At 39.3% G+C, this 22,707-nt stretch overlaps 1 protein-coding gene across 2 annotated transcripts in view; it reads right to left on the reverse strand.

Annotated features, from left to right (window-relative positions):
- CCDC102B (coiled-coil domain containing 102B) overlaps window positions 1-22,707 on the reverse strand; it is a 200,550-nt gene that overhangs the window by 132,329 nt on the left and 45,514 nt on the right. For both annotated transcript variants that reach the window (XM_066247332.1, XM_066247331.1), the window contains exon 4: window positions 19,675-19,783. In XM_066247332.1, coding sequence (XP_066103429.1) covers window positions 19,675-19,783 — 109 coding nt within the window. The remainder of the gene's footprint in view (window positions 1-19,674; window positions 19,784-22,707) is intronic.

The following is a 22,707-nucleotide window of genomic DNA, read 5'->3' on the forward strand; positions in this document are numbered from 1 at the left end:
CAGCCAAAACAGGCTACAAAGTGTGGAAAGCCTGGGTTGAGAGGTCCAACTAAATGATAGGCGCTGAACAGTCACCTTGACAACAATTGACTCCCACCCCCGCCTGATTACACTGGAGGCCCTGACTCTCAGAGCCTTTCCCAAAGCCTTGCACTGAGTGGGGATAGAGTGGGGATTTCCCAGCTCTTTGAGCCTCTTACTCCCCAGGCAGAAGCAGTTGCAGCCTTATAGCTGGATCACCAGGCTGCTAATTCAGAAAGGGGGGACTAGGAGAGAGAATCCAGGAAAGCAAACTCTCTCATCGTTGGACCCTGCAAACGCCAACAAGCCTTTACTTCCAGCAAGACTAAAGCCAATTATATGACATTGCCATAGAATCCCATCAACTGCAAATCCCTACCTAAGAGTGACACAGGGGCAGAGCCTGGGGTACAGAGTCACTGACTAGGAAGAGGGAGAGAAAAGAAAAAGGAAGAAGTTAACCTCTCAAAATCAAGAAAAACCCACAGACTTTACAACTTGATCCACTAATTTTTTTTTTGTTGTTGTTGTTGTTGTTCGTTTCTTCTATCCTTTTGCCTTTATTTCCTCCACCTCGGTCCTTCTATTCTCTGCCCATCTTATGCTTCCCCTTTCTTGAACTACACTACCCATGAGTGTTGCATTTTATTTTTCTTCTTCATCCTCACCCTCCTTTAAGGTTATACTCCAAAACACTTAACTCTCACTCTCTCCTCTTTTGTTTTTTTTTGTTTTTTGTTTTGTCTTGCTTTATTTTGTTTTTTTCTCCTCCTATTTTATTTCTTCCTTCGTTTTTCTCTTTTTCTTATTTTTTCCTTTCTATTCGTTTTTTCTTTTCTCATTTTACTTTCCTCCCATATAATCCTCAATCACAAACAAATTAGTTAATTTGGGACTCAAGGCTTTTTTTTGGCTTTATTTCTCTTTTTTGCTTTTGTTTTTATTTTTTTTTCTCTTGTTTGTTTATTTTTGTGGCATTTTGGGTCCTCCCAACCCAAGGTCTCCATTGTACTTAGTCTTCGCTCCACTTAATACAACAGATTTTTACTTATTATTTTTATTTTTTCTTCTTTATTATTCTTTTTTGGTCCTTTTTTCTGATTCCCTCTTATCCCTCTCATTATATCTCTTAGTTGACCATCACTTACAAGCAAATCATCTTATGCTTGTCTAAGATTTTCTTCCTTTTTTTTTTTTTTTGCATTTAGTAGGTCCCTACTCCCTTTTTTTTGCCCCTTGAACTCTTCACCCCAAATCAGGCCCTCCATTATAGGCACGATATTTCCCTGAGGAGGGGAGAGGAGGGAAAGAGAAGAGAGAAAAAAAGGGGGAAATAATAAATTATTACTGTTTTTTTTTGTGGGGTGTTTTACCCTTTTTTTTTTTTTCTTTTTACTCTTTATTAATTCTAATTAGTGCTATCAATAAGACCACCCTCAGATGCCGATAAGACAGAGGAAATCAAATATTATGGATACAAAAGAAAGAGAGGTAACACAAATAGATGTGGAAAAATCTATGGAGAAAAGACTTAACATATTGGAAGCCTTGGAGCTAAATGACAGAGAATTTAAAATAGAAATCTTAAAAATACTCAGAGATATACAAGAAAACACAGAAATGCAATATAGGGAGATCAGAAAACAACTCAATGAACACAAAGAATATATTACCAAGAAAATTGAAACTATAAAAACAAATCAAACAGAAATGAAAAACTCAATTCACAAGCTGAAAAACGAGGTAACAAGCTTAGCTAACAGAACAGCCCAGATTGAAGATAGGATTAGTGAAATAGAAGACAAACAACTTGAGGCACAACAGAGAGAAGAAGAAAGAGACTCAAAAATAATAAAAAATGAGAAAGCCCTACAGGAATTGTCTGACTCCATCAGAAAGAATAACATAAGAATAATAGGTATATCAGAGGGAGAAGAGAAAGAAAATGGAATGGAGAATATACTCAAACAAATAATAGACGAGAACTTCCCAAGCCTGTGGAAGGAACTAAAGCCTCAAATTCAAGAAGCAAACAGAACAGCAAGTTTTCTTAACCCCAATAAACCCACTCCAAGGCACATCATAATAAAGATGACACAAACCAATGACAAAGAAAAAATTCTCAAGGCAGCCAGGGAAAAGAAGAGTACAACATATAAAGGAAGGCCTATTAGATTATCATCAGATTTCTCAGCAGAAACTCTACAAGCTAGAAGAGAGTGGACCCCAATATTTAAAGCCCTGAAAGAGAGGAACTTTCAGCCAAGAATACTATACCCATCAAAGCTATCCTTCAAGTATGAAGGAGATATAAAAACATTCACAAATACAGAAAAGATGAGAGAATTTATCAACAGAAAGCCCCCACTCCAGGAAATACTAAGGGGGTTTTTCCAACCAGATTCAAAGAACAAAAGAAAACAACACCACAAGTAACAGCTCCACCAAGAACACAATAAAACCAAACTTAAACTGTGACAACAAAGGAAAAAAAGGGGGGAGAGGATGGAGATTAACAGTAGCAAAGGATGATGAAGTGCAGAAATACTTATAAGATAGGGTACTACAATGAATATGGTAGGTACCCTTTTCATTACTTAATGGTAACCACCCTTAAAAAAACCACCACAAAAACACTCGACTTAAAAAAGGTAGCAACAGAGGAAAGAAGTATGGAACACAAACAAACAAAAACAAATGATAGAAAAAAAAAAAGAGAAGAATCAAACTAGATACAAAACTAACAGAAAGCAATTTATAAAATGGCAGTAGGGAACCCACAAGTGTCAATAATTACACTAAATGTAAATGGATTAAACTTACCAATAAAAAGACACAGAGTAGCAGAATGGATTAAAAAACAAAATCCAACTATATGCTGCCTACAAGAAACACATCTAAGCAACAAGGATAAAAACAAATTCAAAGTGAAAGGCTGGAAAACAATACTCCAAGCAAACAACACCCAAAAAAAAGCAGGCGTAGCAATACTCATATCTAATAATGCTGACTACAAGACAGAAAAAGTACTCAGAGACAAAAATGGTCATTTCATAATGATTAAGGGGAAGTTGAATCAAGAAGACATAACAATCCTTAATATATATGCACCAAACCAAGGAGCACCAAAATATATAAGACAGCTACTTATTGACCTTAAAACAAAAACTAACAAAAATACAATCATACTTGGAAACCTCAGTACACCGCTGACGGCTCTAGATCGGTCATCCAAACAGAGAATCAATAAAGATATAGTGGCCTTAAACGAAATACTAGAACACCTGGATATGATAGACATCTACAGGACACTTCATCCCAAAGCGACAGAGTATACATTTTTCTCTAGTGTACATGGAACATTCTCAAGAATTGACCATCTTTTGGGCCACAAAGACAATATCAGCAAATTTAGAAAAATTGAAATTGTACCAAGCATATTTTCTGATCATAAAGCCTTGAAACTAGAATTCAACTGCAAAAAAGAGGGGGAAAAACCCACAAAAATGTGGAAACTAAACAACATACTTCTAAAAAATGAATGGGTCAAAGAAGAAATAAGCGCAGCAATCAAAAGATATATACAGACAAATGAAAATGAAAATACGACATATCAGAATCTCTGGGATGCAGCAAAAGCAGTAATAAGAGGAAAGTTCATATCACTTCAGGCCTATATGAACAAACAAGATAGAGCCAAAGTAAACCACTTAACTTCACACCTTAAGGAACTAGAAAAAGAAGAACAAAGACAACCCAAAACCAGCCGAAGAAAGGAGATAATAAAAATCAGAGCAGAAATAAATGAAATAGAGAACAGAAAAACTATAGAAAAAATCAATAAAACAAGGAGCTGGTTCTTTGAAAAGATCAACAAAATTGACAAACCCTTGGCAAGACCCAGCAAGGAAAAAAGACACAGGACTCAAATAAATAAAATCCAAAATGAAAGAGGAGAGATCACCACAGACATCATAGAAATACAAAGAATTATTGTAGAATACTATGAAAAATTATATGCCACCAAATACAACAATCTAGAAGAAATGGATAAATTCCTAGAACAATACAACCTTCCTAGACTGAGTCATGAAGAAGCAGAAAGCCTAAACAGACCAGTCAGCAGGGAGGAAATAGAAAAAACTATTAAAAATCTCCCCAAAAATAAAAGTCCATGCCCAGACGGTTATACTAGTGAATTCTATCAAACATTCAAAGAAGACTTGGTTCCTATTCTACTCAAAGTCTTCCAAAAAATTGAAGAAGAAGCAATACTTCCAAACACATTTTATGAGGCCAACATAACCCTCATACCAAAACCTGGCAAGGATGGCACAAAGAAAGAAAACTACAGACCAATATCTCTAATGAATACAGATGCTAAAATACTAAACAAAATACTGGCAAACCGAATACAACAACATATTAAAAAAATAATACATCATGATCAAGTGGGATTCATCCCAGAATCTCAAGGATGGTTCAACATACGCAAAACGGTTAACATAATACACCATATCAACAAAACAAAGAACAAAAACCACATGATCTTATCAATAGATGCAGAAAAGGCTTTTGATAAAATACAACACAATTTTATGTTTAAGACTCTCAACAAAATGGGTATAGAAGGAAAATATCTCAACATGATAAAGGCCATATATGATAAACCATCAGCCAACATCCTATTAAACGGCATAAAACTGAGGACTTTCTGCCTTAAATCAGGAACAAGACAGGGTTGTCCACTCTCTCCACTCTTATTCAACGTGGTGCTAGAAGTTCTGGCCAGTGCAATCAGACAAGACAAAGAAATAAAAGGCACCCATATCGGAAAAGAAGAAGTAAAGCTATCACTTTTTGCTGATGATATGATCCTATACATCGAAAACCCGAAGGACTCCACAAAAAGATTATTAGAAACAATAAACCAATACAGTAAGGTCGCAGGATACAAAATTAACATACAAAAGTCCATAGCCTTTCTATATGCCAACAATGAAATATTAGAAAACGAACTCAAAAAAATAATCCCCTTCACGATTGCAACAAAAAAAATAAAATACCTAGGAATAAACATAACAAAGAACGTAAAGGACCTATATAATGAAAATTACAAAGCATTGTTAAGGGAAATCGAAAAAGATACAATGAGATGGAAAAATATTCCTTGTTCTTGGATAGGAAGAATAAATATAATCAAAATGGCCATATTACCCAAAGCAATATACAAATTTAATGCAATTCCCATCAAAATCCCTATGAGATTTTTTAAAGAAATGGAACAAAAAAATCATCAGATTTATATGGAACTATAAAAAACCCCGAATAGCCAAAACAATCCTAAGGAAAAAGAATGAAGCTGGGGGCATTACAATACCTGACTTTAAACTATATTATAGGGCCACGATAATCAAAACAGCATGGTATTGGCAAAAAAAGAGACACTCAGACCAATGGAACAGAATAGAAAGCCCAGAAATAAAACCACATATATATGGTCAAATAATCTTTGATAAAGGGGCCAACAACACACAATGGAGAAAAGAAAGCCTCTTCAACAAATGGTGCTGGGAAAACTGGAAAGCCACATGCAAAAGAATGAAACTCGACTACAGCCTGTCCCCGTGTACTAAAATTAATTCAAAATGGATCAAAGACCTAAATATAAGACCTGAAACAATAAAGTACATAGAAGAAGACATAGGTACTAAAATCATGGACCTGGGTTTTAAAGAACATTTTATGAACTTGACTCCAATGGCAAGAGAAGTGAAGGCAAAGATAAATGAATGGGACTACATCAGAATTAAAAGTTTTTGCTCAGCAAGAGAAACTGATATCAAAATAAACAGACAGCCAACTATATGGGAACTGATATTTTCAAACGACAGCTCAGATAAGGGCCTAATATCCAAAATTTACAAAGAACTCATAAAACTCAACAACAAACAAACAAGCAATCCAATAAAAAAATGGGAAGAGGACATGAACAGACACTTCTCCCAGGAAGAGATACAAATGGCCAACAGATATATGAAAAGATGCTCAGCTTCATTAGTTATTAGAGAAATGCAAATCAAAACTACAATGAGATACCACCTCACTCCTGTTAGATTAGCTATTATCAACAAGACGGGTAATAGCAAATGTTGGAGAGGCTGTGGAGAAAAAGGAACCCTCATTCACTGTTGGTGGGACTGTAAAGTAGTACAACCATTATGGAGGAAAGTATGGTGGTTCCTCAAAAAACTGCAAATAGAACTACCTTATGACCCAGCAATCCCTCTACTGGGTATATACCCCCAAACCTCAGAAACATTGATACGTGAAGACACATGTAGCCCCATGTTCATTGCAGCACTGTTCACAGTGGCCAAGACATGGAAACAACCAAAAAGCCCTTCAATAGAAGACTGGATAAAGAAGATGTGGCACATATACACTATGGAATACTACTCAGCCATAAGAAATGATGACATCAGATCATTTACAGCAAAATGGTGGGATCTTGATAACATTATAAGGAGTGAAATAAGCAAATCAGAAAAAAACAAGAACTACATGATTCCATACATTGGTGGAACATAAAAATGCAACTAAGAGACATGGACAAGAGTGTGGTGGTTACCAAGGGTGGGAGGGGGGAGGGAGGACATGGGAGGGAGGGAGGGAGAGAGTTAGGGGGAGGGGGAGGGGCACAGAGAACTAGATAGAGGTTGACGGAGGACAATCTGACTTTGGGCGAGGGGTTTGCAACATAATTTGATGACAAAATAACCTAGACATGTTTTCTTTGAATATATGTACCCTGATTTATTAATGTCATCCCATTACCATTAATAAAAATTTATTAAAAAAAAAACCAAAGTATTCATTTAAAGAAAATAATATTGAAAATGTATATCTCTTGCTTCAGACATGCATAAAACAGCTAAATGTTAATATTTTTGTTATGCCAAAGAGAAAATTACACCTATTTTTTCCTAAATGAGGCATTGATAAAAAAATCAGCATAAGTTTATGTTTTTTATTGAGCAATGACAGGAATAGCTGGTAGACTAGCAGATTATAAAACTGCTCTTCAAAAATTTACATAAATTGAAAGAAGCCACTCATAAAATTTCACTTATGTGAAATGTCTAGACTCAGCAAATCTATAGTGTTAAATTTGATTAGTGGTTCCCTACATCTGTGGGGGTTGGAGGGACATAAGAAGATTGCTAATGGATACAGGGTGTCTTTTTTGGACTAATGAAATGTTCTAAAGTTGATCATGGTGATGGTTACCCAAATGTGAATACATTAAAAACCACGGAATTGTACTTTTCTTTTTTAAGTGGGTTAATTGCACAATATGCGAAACAAATCTCAGTCAAGATGTTGAATACATGTAAAGATCAAAGACTATTCTAAGCAAAAGAATGACAGCAATTATGCCTTCTAATTTCATTGTTAATCTCAAAGAGCCTCTGTTAGGAGCATTCTAAAACCATCTGAAGCACAAAGGAGGCTTTGCTTTTTCATTTGTCTCACTGGTGCCCCTATTTTAGGAAAAACCAAAAGCCCACTCACCCACTTCTCTCTGTATTTTGTAACCTAACAACACTGAGGTTGTGATTCAAGGTGAATTTAAGATCTTCACGGTTCCCTAACTCTCTCTGTTAATATATATTAAAACAGTGGTTAAATTTAGGATTTAAATTTATTCAATGCAAGCAATGCCATTCCCTTTTTATGTAAACAAGTTGTTCTTGGAAACGCGCCGTCTTACATAATTTTTCACTGATTTGGTGACTTGAAATTTGTTACTGCCTTCTTACTCTCCCCTAACATACAGCGTTCTAGGAATCTTTGGAGATTGAGTCTGACCTGTGCAAATCTTTTCCACAACCAAAGAGCTGACAAAACCACTTTTCTTCTTTGGGGCTTTGTGCCTTTTGTGTAAATAATGCAATATCTTAGAATCAGCAAAAGCCAGCTAGATAGCGGTGGGGGGTGGGGGGTAGGGGGTGGGGGGGCAGAACAATGGAAAATAGGACAAAGTCTCCCTAAGCATCTTCCCTTCCTGGCTCTAAGACATCCATTATCCACCTTCACTAAGTCCCTGCTCAGGTACCTATTGGCCCCTCCTCACTCAGGCGGACTCTGGGGCAGTGGAGGAGCCCCGAAGGGGGCCTCTATCTTCAAGGTCATTGCTCCCAGGTAAAAAGCATAGCATCCCTTGTCAGAATAGGTGAGTGGTGCCGGGGCAGTGCAGAAGCGGACCATCCGTGCCATGCAGAACAGCGCCACCTGGCGGTATATCGGGAGGCCGAGCGAAAGAAAGGCAGAGGGCTATGCTATGCTATGAGTCAATTCAGGGTTTGTGGAGCCTGAATTTTCTACAATCCGGGGACAAAGCAAATTAAAAATAAAGGAAAGTATTTACTTAACATGAGAAAACAACAACTCACAAATTTTAGGAAGCTGTCAAGTACCATAAGAGATTGCAAAAGTTAAAAGTAATTCATTAATAGCAATGACTGCTAAATAATTAAGATTTAGATTTTCCCTAGATTTTTGACTCTAGATCAACTTTTAGTGTGACAGCGACTTTGTATTACTATTTTTGTAGAATAGAGGGGGTTTAGCCTTTCTTCCAGAATAGTTGATCTTTTCCTTTGAAGGAAATTGGGATAAATAAGCCTCACAGCGTAACACACAGGCCTGTTTGCTGTTGGGAATACTCATTCTTTGACGTTTGTAACCCACAAATATAGGTGTTCTAAAAATTATCTTTCATATGATTTCATTTAAAAGTATGGTACACTATCAAATATATCTCTAAGAGGAAAGAACTTTGACTAGGTTTACATTATGAATAAATTCTAAAATATATTTCACTGTATACTAACCACATGTATCCTCCACTCAACTTGACAAGACCCAAAACATGTCCACAGCTGCCCTGTGACCCACGGAGAAGAGGGCTGGCATGCTGGACAGAAAGTCAGGAAGGAAACAGGAATCAGTGTCAACAAGGGTGCCTTAATTATCTTACTGTTGCAAATACACCAAAACACATGGTCCTATCCTATCCAGGGAGGGCCCAGGTAAGACAGGGGCCTGAAACTCAGACTCCTTCCGCTTCTGCCCAAGGGGAATCCTGCTTGCTCGCCTCTGTGGCTGGGCGTGGCTTACGTCAGACCACTGAGTCACCAGAGATCACATACCTTTCTTATAGCATCCCTTTTTCTTCTACTATACATAACAGAATTATTTTTAAGTCAACATCCTAGTCAATATGAAAAGCATGTTAAGTGAAGTATATTGTGCATGTCATAATTGATGTTACCAAGTAGGAGCACATATCGCTAGTTTGATGCCAATAATACAACTGATAAAAGAAGAAATAAACTGTTGAGTAAAAAACCCCCAAAAAACAAAAAAATAACTCAGGACTTGCAGTGACTAGATCTAGATCAAGTCTCAGATAGATAGATGGACAGATAGATGATTGATAGATAGCTAGATAGATAGCTAGCTAGATAGATAGATAGAATAAGAAATCAATATTCACTATAAGGATTATGGAGGCTGACCATTCCCAAGATCTGCAGTTGATAAACTGGAGGATCAGAGGAGCCAGTGATGTAAGTTCTAATCTAAATTCAAAGTCCTGAAATCCAGAAACCTGGTGGTATAGTTCAAGACTGAGTCCAACAGCCTCAAGATCCAGGAAGAGCTGATGTTTCAGTTCAAATCCAAAGGAAGGAAAATCTGGTGTCCCAGCTCAAAGACTGTCAGGCAGAAGAATTCCCTTTTACTTGTGCAAAGGTCAGGCATTTTGTTCTACACAGGCCATCAACTGGTAAGATGAGACTTACCCACCCTGGAAAGGGCAATTTGCCTGACCAGGCAATGGCGCAGTGGATAGAACATTGAAGAGGAATGCAGAGGACCCAGGTTTGAAACTCCAAGGTAGCTGGCTTGAGCGTGGGTTCATCTGGCTTGAGCCTGGGATCACAGACATGACCCCAAGGTTGCTGGCTTGAGCCTAAGTTGCTGGCTTGAGCAAGGGGTCACTTGGTCTGCTATAGCCCCCCGGTCAAGGCACATATGAGAAAGCAATCAATGAACAACTAAGGTGCCGCAACAAAGAACTGATTCTTCTCACCTCTCTCCCTTCCAGACTGGCTGTCCCTATCTGTCCTTCTGTCTTTCTCTCTGTGTCACAAAAGGAAAGAAGGAAGGAAGAAAAAAAGAGAAGGAAGGGAGGGAGGGAGGGAAGAAAAAGAAAGCGCAATCTGCTTTACTCCATCTACCAATTCAAATATGAATCTCATCTAAAACACCATCGCAGACACGTTTGACCAAATATGTGTGTGGCACTGTGTGCCTGGCCCAGTCATGCTGACACATAGAATTAATGGTCATGGGTGGGAGATCTCCATGCTTACTCTTACCCCACCCCCAGCTCTGTAATCTTATGGGTCAGAGCAGAGATCTCAATTTAGGATGCATATCAGAATAATGAGCCTCTGAAAACAGGTCTATGAGAAGCACTCCTCATCAATTAAGTCCAAATCTCCAGAGAGAGACCTGAACTCATACATTTTTAAAAAACATTCTTTTCCAGGTAAATCTAATGGATTCTCCTAACTCAGTACAACTACATTAAAAAATTATTTACATGCCTGACCAGGCGGTGGCGCAGTGGATAGAGCATCGGACTGGATCATGGAGGACCCAGGTTCGAGACCCCTAGGTTGCCAGTTTGAGCGCAGGCTCATCGGGTTTGAGCAAGGCTCACCAGCTTGAGCCCAAGGTCGCTGGCTCCAGCAAGGGGTCATTCGGTCTGCTGTAGCCCCCCCGGTCAAGGCACATATGAGAAATCAATCAATGAACAACTAAGGAACCACAATGAAGAATTGATGTTTCTCATCTTTCCTTTCCTGTCTGTCCCTATCTGTCCCTCTCTCTGACATTCTCTGTCTCTGCCACCACAAAAAAAAAAAAAAAAAAAATTATTTACTACTTTTTATATCATTCAGATTATCCTTGTGAGAACACTCTAGAATTCTATCAGCATCTCATCTTGTACACATTAGATGCTTTACAGTAGTGAGTATAGACCTATCTTCTTCATTGAGTTTGGTCAGAATAACTTCAGAACTATATTACAAAGGGAAATTGCCTCAAGTGACAATTACACATTTTTTTTTCCTTTTTTTTTTTTTTTTTTTCATTTTTCTGAAGCTGGAAACAGGGAGAGACAGACAGACTCCCGCATGCGCCCGACCAGGATCCACCCGGCACGCCCACCAGGGGCGACGCTCTGCCCACCAGGGGGCGATGCTCTGCCCATCCTGGGAGTCGCCATGTTGCAACCAGAGCCACTCTAGCGCCTGGGGCAGAGGCCACAGAGCCATCCCCAGCGCCCGGGCCATCTTTGCTCCAATGGAGCCTCGGCTGCAGGAGGGGAAGAGAGAGACAGAGAGGGAAAGCGCGGCGGAGGGGTGGAGAAGCAAATGGGTGCTTCTCCTGTGTGCCCTGGCCGGGAATCAAACCCGGGTCCTCCGCACACTAGGCCGACGCTCTACCGCTGAGCCAACCGGCCAGGGCAACAATTACACATTTTAAAATGCATTTCCAAGAACCCTCGCTGTTCTCGTGTGTCACCTGTGCCTCTTTGATCCTCTTATATAGTCCGTGTGACCATACCAGCTAAAGGAGCCGTCTGTCTTCATAATTTCCTCCCTCTCATGAACACTACTCATGTTAATGAGGAAGCATGGCCCCTGGAGAGGTGGCGGCCACGCTCTGAGACCCCACCACCTCCACGTGTCATGTCAGTGAAAAGAGGGACAAATTTAAATGTATCATCACAGATTTTTTTTATACCATAGAGAACTTTTAAATGGTGTCCTAGAAATTCCTGTTTTAAACCTGGGTTTTTGTTTTTGTTGTTGTTGTTGTTCCATCCAATAGTATCTAATCAATACCGTGGTGTCGAGACACGGCAGGGTCGGGAGGAGCATATGCCTAAGGGAAGGAAAAAAGCCCGGGTGTCCAGTGTCCTTTTCAACATAAAAACTGACCCTGCACGGGGGAAAAAAACCATGCTATTTACTAGAAGGGTCCTTATCTCCCAAATGGTCTTACCTGAATATTCCAGAGAGGGATTTCTCATAGAGAAAAAAATAGAATCTTTGTATTTATGAGACACACATTGCTAAAAAAACCCAGAAACGTCCTGTCAGCTGAGATACAAAATAAGATGTCCCGTAGACCAGCCACTCCCCGCCATGTGGAAGCACGATGGCCTGTGTGTAATTCATTTCGAGTCATCATTCATTTCTTTGTAAGAGACTTTTATCATTACTCTCAAATCATTAATTTGAATAGATTAAATGTCAGCTGGATTCTCTGTGTTATGTTTTACATTTAATACTGGTGATGCTAAACTTACATGTTAGAACCTCTGATTTCAACTTTTTTCTCTATCGTTTTCTACAAGTAGAGCGGATTCCAAATAGCCTGCTTTTCTTTCATAATTCTTACAACAGTCTGAGAGTTCAGTAAGTCATCTCAGTGTTCTGAGGGTTACCTTGGCAATGCCTATAAACGATCCACTATTGCTTCAATTAATTCTGACTTACGTAATTTAGTGCTTGTATTATTCTTCATCGTGTTTGTTTAAAAAGGTCTCGAAGGTGCTTCTGTCAGCAAAGTGGTGTCTGTAGGCTTTCCTGTTCTTACACATTTACAGAATTCTGATATGGTGTTTTATCAGCCTCCCTCTTTGGCCTGATAAGCTGAGTCATGTCTGGCAAAGAACAAGCTATATAGAACTTCGTGATGGATAGGATATTAGGGGTGCAGGTTCAGTTGCCAGGGCCCCTTTTAGAAGTAGAAGCTTGTAGAGCAAGAGAGAGAGAACTGTCGGTCACCACAAACTATAAACCACTTTTGTCCGGCACAAGGTAGAGGGCCGATGGAGGCAGACATGATGCCTATTTCATGAAGCTGACAGTTCACTGCGGAAGGCGTACAGCAAACGGACCCAGTTTGGTTAGGTGTTTAAAAATCTCGCCCATGTCTTTGAGGAAAAAAGAGTATGGAAAGAATTTTTTGGACTGAAACCATGCCCTTTTATAAAGAGATGTGTAAACTGAGGTGAATGGAAAGCTATTACTGGCTCTTGCAGTTATAAAGCCCAGAAGTTCCAGGATCCGTAGATCCGTCAACTGCGGGTTGGTCATGTGACTCAGTCCGAGTCTGGAGGCCTTGGGTCCAGCAGGGCCACTGGAGTGAACTCCAGGCCCAGCCCCGAACATCAGGGACTGATAGGGCAGCCCTCCATTCAAGTCTGAAATCCCAAGAACCAGGAATGGCAAGGTCTGAGGGCAGGGGGGAAGGGAGTCCTTCCTCTACTTTTTTGCTTTACTCGGCCCTTAGGGGATGGGGTGATGCCCAGCTGCAGGGGTGAGACCAATGTTCTTTATACTCAGTCTGCTGACTCGAACACAAACCTCTTCCTGGAACACCCTGACACACACACACACACACCCAGAACGAGTGTTTTCCCAGCTATCTGGGCATCCCTTAGCTTAGTCAAGCTGGCACATAAAAGTGCTAATCACAGGTCACCCCCATATGCATCTCCTTAAACCATACTTATTCCTCAAATAGAAATAGTAACAAGGTCATGATTCTGCCTAACATCCAGCTAGCCACATACAGCTAAAAATGCACCAATTCCTGTGCGTGCAAGAGAGAGAAAGATGAGAGAGAGAGAGAGAGAGAGAGGTGGCACAGAATGTGTTCACAGGCAATAAGGACGAAATCCTCATGATAGTCAACAACGCTGGCTTCTGTACCTGGTCCCATGGCTATCACCACCTCCTCCTACTGTCCACTCTGTATTCCCTTGTGTTCAGCAAGCACAGCAGCTGGTCATGGTTCTTTGCCTGGTGCAGTGACCCAACCTTTTCTTTCTGAAGGCTCTGGGCCATTACTAATCTTGCCTGCACAGGCTGGCTATAGTTTTTCATGAACCTTAATCATATGCCATGGTAAGACTAAGAGACACCGCAATGAATCTCCTGTGTCCCAGACACACTGTTCCCCACCTCCATGGTGGAGTCACAGTCTAGCCTCCCCTAGGTGGTCAGGACCAGTCACCCCATACAGCACAGGGACGTCCTCTCGGCCTGTCAAGTCTCGGGCATGAGGCGTCTACTATGGTGGGGCACCAGTTTTAACTCTCCATTCAATGGCATCATTAGTGTGTGTCCTGGTAGAAACACTCTCCACCCCTTTTAGAACTAAGACTTGCAGACCAGTGGACTGTAATGTTGCAAGGACAGAAAGTGAAAGTCTTGGTAGTGGGTTATAAAGGGTACCAGTGCATGGTGTTGCTCCCCGAAGTCCTGGACCTATGAGTACCGGCCACCGAAGCAAGGACATCATATACAGTGTGTCCGTAAAGTCATGGTGCACTTTTGACTGGTTGCAGAAAAGCAACAAAAGACGATAGAAATAGGAAATCTTCACCAAATAAAAGGAAAACCCTCCCAGTTTCTGTAGGATGATGTGGCAGCATGTGCGCATGAGCAGATGATGATGTAACACCGTGAATACAGCGGAGCAGCCCACGGCCATGCCAGTCGAGATGTGGACGGTACAGAGGAAAGTTCAGTGTGTTCTGTGGCTCGCTAAATTTGAATCCGTGACCAAAGTGCAACATGAATATCGGCGCGTTTATAACGAAGCGCCAACACATAGGAATAACATTGCTCGGTGGGATAAGCAGTTGAAGGAAACCAGCAGTTTGGTAGAGAAACCCCATTCTGGTAGGCCATCGGTCAGTGAGGAGTCTGTAGAGGCTATACGGGACAGCTACCTAAGGATCCCTAAAAAATCTGTGCGTGAGCCCACATCGAACTGCACTGAATAGGTATGAAACTGGGAGAGTTTCCTTTTATTTGGTGCAGATTGCACATTTCTATCATCTTTTGTTGCTTTCCTGTGACTGGTCAAAAGTGCACCATGACTTTACAGACACACTGTATATTAGGTGCTCTGATATATATGATATGTATCAGACTTCTGGAGAACTTGGCCCCATCTCGGCATGATGTCGCCACCTAGTTGGGGCTATAACTGGTCTTCAAAAGGCCATGCCACTCACCATCTACCAAGCCAGTAGCTTCAGAGTGGTGGGGACATTAGTCATCTCTGAGTTCCATGGACAAGGCCCGTGGCCACATTTCTTTTGCCGAGAAATGAGCATCTGCCTGGCCAGAAGCACTGCAACCCAGGATCCCATGATGGAAGATGAAGCAGAGGTCCACAGACAGTAAAGAGTATGCCGCTTTCCCAGCAGGCAACCCCTTGGGGGGGGGGGGAGCAGTCCCCTGTGCTTAACCTGCCACCAGGTAGTTGGCTGGTCACCCTGGGGAACAGCGCCAGACCGGAGGCTGGGGGTTGGGGGAGTGTTGGTTGTAGGCAGACTGGGATTGAGCAGGGGAGACGTTTGCTTGATCTGGTAAAATGAGTGAGAGCCAGGGTAGCTGGAGGTGAATGTGAACAGGGAGAGTGACAAGGAGAGTCAGGCGAGGCGTTCAGGGGTGAAATCACACTCTGTGGGGCTAGAATGGGGAGCTCCTCCCCGGAGCCTGCGCAGTTAGCCGGATGATTTGCTGGTGAAGGAGGTTGGGGGAGGTGGTCTGACGGGTGTCCCTAGCCCCCAGCTGGTAAAAACAGGGCGACGGAGGAGTACAATGTGGAAGAGAGAAATTGTGTATCTTCCAGGACTCTCTCTTGGCGTGTGTAGAACAGCTCCCATACCACAATGTTTTTCAAAGTGATGGAATTCCTGTGGGATTGTAGACACATAGAACTCATAATTCTAACGTCCTTATTCCTCACAAATCAGACAGGAGCATGGAGGTGTTGGAGAGAAGGCTTCAATGGCAGCTATCTGTACCCAGGAAGCCTGTGTCTCTATAAATATTGACTATAAAATTGTATTAAAGAACATTACAAATTATAAACTACTAGAAACATAGTTATGATTGCAAAAAGAAGATTTCATAATAAAATCTTTGAAACGGTACCAGGTAAAAGCGCAACATTTTCAAAGATTAAAAAGTCACATTTCATTTTCCAGCTTGACGTCAATGTTTAAATGTTAGCAGTCTTCTCCACATATGGTAAAGGATATACCTTCCATAACGGAAAGAATCAGAGTCATTTATTGTTAAAGCAAAGGTACACAAAAATTTTGTGTAAATCATTATCACTTACATGAACATTTGTTTTTCTAGATAATGAGATTTTATTTTTTTTAAAAAAGATCATTTCAGCACATGGGAACTCATAATCTAATCTGAAATCAATATTTACAGTCTTGCAAAGGAAAAGCAAAATAAGTATTAAATTCAGCATGCGAATATCATTTTGAGTGTAATCATCTCTACTGCTCATTGTCTGGTTTGCATTTTAAATACTTATTAAATTTCACAATTAAATTCTTATATTTACTTTTCTCGAAATGTCAATGATTTAAGAATGATTTTCCTCCAAAGCGTACCAGGCTTTCAAGTACATTGTTAAAAATCATGATCTATTAAAAACATATGTTTTCAGCTCTAAAAATTTCTAATCTTTCTTTCCATCAGCAGTTTCTAGCCAAGTATGTTTTTGCTTGTAAGAGTTTCAGCATCTGAAAATGACTTACACTGTATCTAAAATTTTTTGTACAGTAGATAAAGACTTACATTGAAAGCAAAAGTCATTTTCAGAATTTTTGAAAAATAATGTAAGGAGAATGCATATGGTGTATGATGTAGAAGTTGTACCCTGACACATTTTTTTTTCTTTTTTTAAATGAATGTATTGAGGTGACACTAATAAACATAATTATACAGGGTAAGGTGCCCAATTCTACAACACAACTCTGTATACCCTATTGTGAGTTCACCCCCTATGAAGTCAAATCTTATAAGTCAACAGTACAGGAATTTTGAATATTTTACACTTATAATTACTCTAAAGTTCCATTTCTAACTGTACCATAAAAATCTTAGTCTGTTATCATCTATTATAAAACAATTAAACAATGTATAAATAAATAATTACATGTGACTAAATATTTTATTTATTTGTTTTTAGTTTTTAAAAAATTTTATAGTATTTTATAGAAATAATTTAAATAATTTACATACTATCTCTTTTAAAATACCCAAAGAATATCACAAATTCCTTTTAAGAAGTAGAAAGGGACATATTTTAAAATAATTCACATATAAATAATTCAAACAATGTCTGTATTTATATCTGTTTAAATTAACTTTCCTTCAACTACAATAAAACTTTTCTTATTCATTGCTCAAATTCATAATTCATCTAACTAAAACATGCCCTCAAAAGTTTAATTCATTTTGTGAACAAAATTTCCACAGCAATTTTGAAATTACTTCTGTTCCAACAACCCTATCCTTGTTTTACCTAGTAAAAAGATCACATACAGATTAATATACATTTCCATTTGGGCATCAAAATATAAACCCAATTTATGCTATAAAATGCTATTTTTTTTCTTCTGTCTCATCTATAAAGCTTAGTTAAGCAATTCAAAATACACATTTTGGGACCCTGGCCGGTTGGCTCAGTGGTAGAGCGTCGGCCTGGCGTGCAGAAGTCCCGGGTTCGATTCCCGACCAGGGTACACAGGAGAGGCGCCCATCTGCTTCTCCACCCCTCCCCCTCTCCTTCCTCTATGTCTCTCTCTTCCCCTCCTGCAGCCGGGGCTCCATTGGAGCAAGGATGGCCCGGGCGCTGGGGATGGCTCCTTGGCCTCTGCCCCAGGCGCTAGAGTGGCTCTGGTCGCAGCAGAGTGACCCCCGGAGGGGCAGAGCATCGCCCCCTGGTGGGCAGAGCTTCGCCCCTGGTGGGCGTGCCGGGTGGATACCGGTCGGGCGCATGCGAGAGTCTGTCTGACTGTCTCTCCCCATTTCTAGCTTCAGAAAAACACACACACAAAAAATACACATTTTCCCACTTCATAGCCAAAATATCCTTTGAATAAAAAGAAAATTGAACATTTTAAAATATACCTATCACTTTGTAAGACAACTCAAAACCAGGACTTTTTTCAAAAACAGTTGTTTTTCAAAAACAGTTGCTTGTATACAAAGAAGCGGTTAGACTAACATTTGCAAGTCCGCACTGCACACTAGTGGCAACATACAGTAAATGCATGTGATTTCACCGGTGGAATCTAAGGAATCAAATGAACTAAAAACAAAATTGAGGCAGACTCAGAGGCGGAAAGCAGGCTGTCCATGGGGGCTCTGCCCTGGGTGAGAGAGGTAGCAGGATTGAGCCAAAAATAAAAAAAAAGAAAAGAAAAGAAGACAGGAGGGCAGGGGAGGGGAGGGGAGGAAGAACAAGCTCATGGACACAGCAGTGTGGTGACTGAGGGGCAGGAGGGGTGTGGGAAGTAGAGGCGGGTATAAGAGGGATAAATGGTGAGGCACAGAAACTTGACTTGGGGAGTGGAGAACACACAGCATGGTGTACAGAGATGTGTTGTTGAACTGGGTACCTGAAATCTATATAATTATGTTAGTCAGTGTCACCCCAATGAATTCAATTTAAAACAAAAAACAATTCTATCCTAAATACTACTTTTCTCAATTAAATTTTGAACCTGTGATCATATAGGGAAAATACACATACACTCTAAGAATAACACGATTTTCTGTGTTGTTAACTAGTTTTTCTGTATAAAATTAATTTACTGTCCATGTTCACACCCAAATACCTCATGTTCAATTACCTGCCTGGGAATATAAATACTGTGAGTCCATATATAAATAAACATGTGTGTATAGACAACCAAAATTTGAGCTAGAAACAAAGCCAGTCTGACAATCTAACATAATCCATCAAGGAGAAATAAACTGACTTAGATACTGAGCTTCTTTAACAGCTGTCAGCATACATGTGATTCATATGTGTGTGTATGTGCGTGTGTATCTCTATATAAACATACATATTGTGCATGTTGAGTTATTCAAGAGCATTTCACTTGTTTGGTATTTTTCTTTATTTTGCTCATAATTCTGTCCCACAGGTACCTAGCACACTGCTTTAGTGTATAGACATGTACAGTTAATATTGTTTAGATAATGTATATATATTAAAGATCATTGAAAAGCAAAGCATTCATGACAGACTTTTAGTAATGCAAATGCTAAGGAAAAACATAGAGGCAAGTGGCTGACCCTGTATAATAGTAGTGCCCATAGGAAAAGAACCGAAATACCCTTGCGATCCATTGATATTTTCAGACTGCTTTATAAAAAAGTATAAGGTAGAACTATTTAATACAGATGTTGCAATACAATGACATCTTCAGCGGTCCCCTGGTGCGTGCCTGAAATGAATAGTTAATGGTGTCATGTGGCTGAGCGTTAACAATATATATGTATTATCTAGAACAGGATTTATGACGGCCTGAGTGTGACCGAGCCTGCCAGTGACAGTGAGTCCCAGGAGCATATTCCACCTGAACCCCTTTCCTCTGTCCCTGGAGCCTCCGTCCCCTGGCCGACAGAGCCTCATTCCCTTCCCCTTCCGCGCCCCACGCCGCCATACCTCCGTCCTATTTTGGGACCTCGGTCCTCTTAGCTCCTCGTACTTCTGTTTCCATAAGGACACAGCCGACTCCAGACGCGCGACTTCTTTTTCCAGAGAGGAGCGCATTCTAAATAAAGAATCCAAAGCAAAACAAGCTTGCAACTTAAAAAAATAATTTCAGGAATGCATTCAAAGTTAGATGTGCTCTTTTTCTATTTTTTTTATATTTATAGATGATCATTATAATGACCAAAAACCTTTTTCAGTTTACTAAAAATTATAAATATTGAAAAAACTTGGTTTAATTTGTTATCCTGTCAATTAGCTTTACAGCTGGTTAAACATATTTCATTTAGCTTTGCCAGTATTAAAATAATTGGCTTTCTGCCTGCTTTCTCCTATATTTTAATTTATTGGAGTTACATGAGTAGAACATGGGGACATTTTTTTCACAGAAATTAAAAAATATATGAAAAGGAAAAGGTATATATAAATATATTAAGTTTTTATTAAAAGATATTAATTAAATTTGTTTTGAAGCATATATTAGTAAGTTTTCTTAAAAATAATTTTGAGAATTATTTTATTCATTAATAGAATAACAAAAAAAAAACTAGACTTGAAAATTGGCCAAAATTCTAGATTTTTAAATTTACAAATTCAAAATCATACACATTGAAAAGTCAACACCAGCTTTTAACATTACACATATATACATAAAATTAGCCTGACGAGGCGGTGGCGCAATGGATAGAGTATTGGACTAGAATGTGGAGGACCCAGGTTCGAGACCTTAAGATTGCCAGCTTGAGTGCGGGCTCATCTGGTTTGAGCAAAGCTCACCAGCTTGGACCCAAGGTCACTGGCTCAAGCAAGGGGTCACTCGGTCTGCTGAAGGCCCATGGTCAAGGCACATATGAAAAAACAATCAATGAACAACTAAGGTGTCGCAACGAAAAACTGATGATTGATGCTTCTCATCTCTCTCTGTTCTTGTCTGTCTATTCCTCTCTCTGACTGTCTCTGTCTCTGTAAAAAGAAAAAAAAAACAAAACATAAAATTATAAAGTTAGCCCAAAGAGCTCACATTAACATAAAATTGATTATTTCTGTAGAATAAATATTAACCCTCAAAAACATCATCAAAATTACTAGGTTATCTATTCCTTCTAGGGTGTTATCAGAAGTTCAAGAAGAACATTCCAAACTATATATTTATTAAGCTTTTCATCTTAGTTACATATAATTATAGACACATTCTAAGGATACAACTACATATAGATTATATCTAGACTTACAATACATATTCTTTTTTTATGGCAGAGACAGAGAGAGTCAGAGAGAAGGACAGATAGGGACAGACAGGAAGGGAGAGAGATGAAAAACATCAATTCTTCGTTGCAGTTTCTTAGTTGTTCATTGATTGATTTCTCATATGTGCCTTGATGGGGGGTTGGGGGGGCTATAGCAGACTGAGTGACCCCTTGCTCGAGCCAGCAACCTTGGGCTCACGCTGGTGAGCCTTGCTCAAACCAGATGAGCCCCCGTTCAAGCTGGTGACCTTGGGGTCTTGAACCTGGGTCCTCCGCGTCCCAGTCCAATGCTCTATCCACTGCGCCACCGCCTGTCAGGATAGCATACATATTCTAAATCAGGTCAATTCATGAAATAAAAATGGTGTAATTCTGTCAAAGTCCATAAAATGAATAACTATTTGTATTCCTTATGTAAGGCATATTAATAACATGTAAATATAGCATATTTATTCCTCAGTATACATCTTAAACAAAATAACCAGTAATTGTTAATTTACTAAAATAAAATTTTGTATTTTTATTATGTAAAAAGGTAAAACTTAGCCAGAGAAGTGAGAAGACAGGTAGTTCATTAGAATTAATGGCCGTGTGATACTTGAACGATTCTTTAGTGTGGCTTCATCCGAACACTGTGACTATTTATGCAAGCAAGCAAGAAGGGCGTTGCTCACTTACATTTATGCAGCAGGGGGCACTCTGTAAATCCTGACTATTCTGGCCTAATCCATTTATTCTACATTTTAGAAAAATTTTCATAAATGACTCCTTATACATTTACATTTACACTACCATCATACTCTTTGAGCTACAAAATGGCAAAAAAAAATAATTTTACACTAAAAATACTGCTTTTATTATGCACAATTTTTTTTAGAAAAGTAGAAAGTACTTAACAAAAATACAGTATTTTGGCCCTGGACCATTGCCTCAGTGGTACAACATCAGCCCACCATGTGGAAGTCCCAGGTTCGATTCCCCGGTCAGGGTACACAGGAGAAGCGATCATCCGCTTCTCCACCCCTCCACCATCTCTCTTTCTCTCTCTCTCTCTTCCCCTCCTACAGCCATAGCTCAATTGGTTCAAGCAAGTTGGCCTTAGGTGCTGAGGATGGCTCTGTGGCTTCTGCCTCAGGCACAAAAAGAAATAGCTTCCTATAATAGATAGAAGGAGAACCCAAATAACTTTTATGGAAAGCATGATGATATTTCTATGCAATCTCTTGATACTTTGTAAACGAATATGATTCCATAACTGTGCATAAAATTTAGACATCTAAACAGGAAGATTAAATAAAATACTTCTCAGTGATGAAGATTCCTGAAACATTCATATCTGGGAATAAACTCTAATCATTTATAAATGGTATAAAAATTCATTATATGTACAATAGCTAATCAGTATTTTCTTAAAGCCTATTAATGGCAAATGTTTTCACCAAACAAAACCAATTAACTTGTAATGACATTTAGATATCCACTTTTTATTAGTCCAAAATTAAGCTAAGCACTAAGCAATAAAAAATAAACATGTTTATAAATATACTTTCAATGATCAACATATTTGCAATTTTCTCATTGCATTCCCAACTATTTTTATAGTTATATGTTTTAGCATCTTTTATTTTCAACACCTTTCAGCAAAGCCATAAAGAGTCAATTTAATTAGAAAAGAGATATTTAAAGAATATTGTTACGTTCAGAGACACCCTGGAGCAGAGACCAAGGCTTGGAGGTG

This window comes from Saccopteryx bilineata, chromosome 11 (genome assembly GCF_036850765.1).
Source record: "Saccopteryx bilineata isolate mSacBil1 chromosome 11, mSacBil1_pri_phased_curated, whole genome shotgun sequence".
NCBI lineage: Eukaryota > Metazoa > Chordata > Mammalia > Chiroptera > Emballonuridae > Saccopteryx > Saccopteryx bilineata.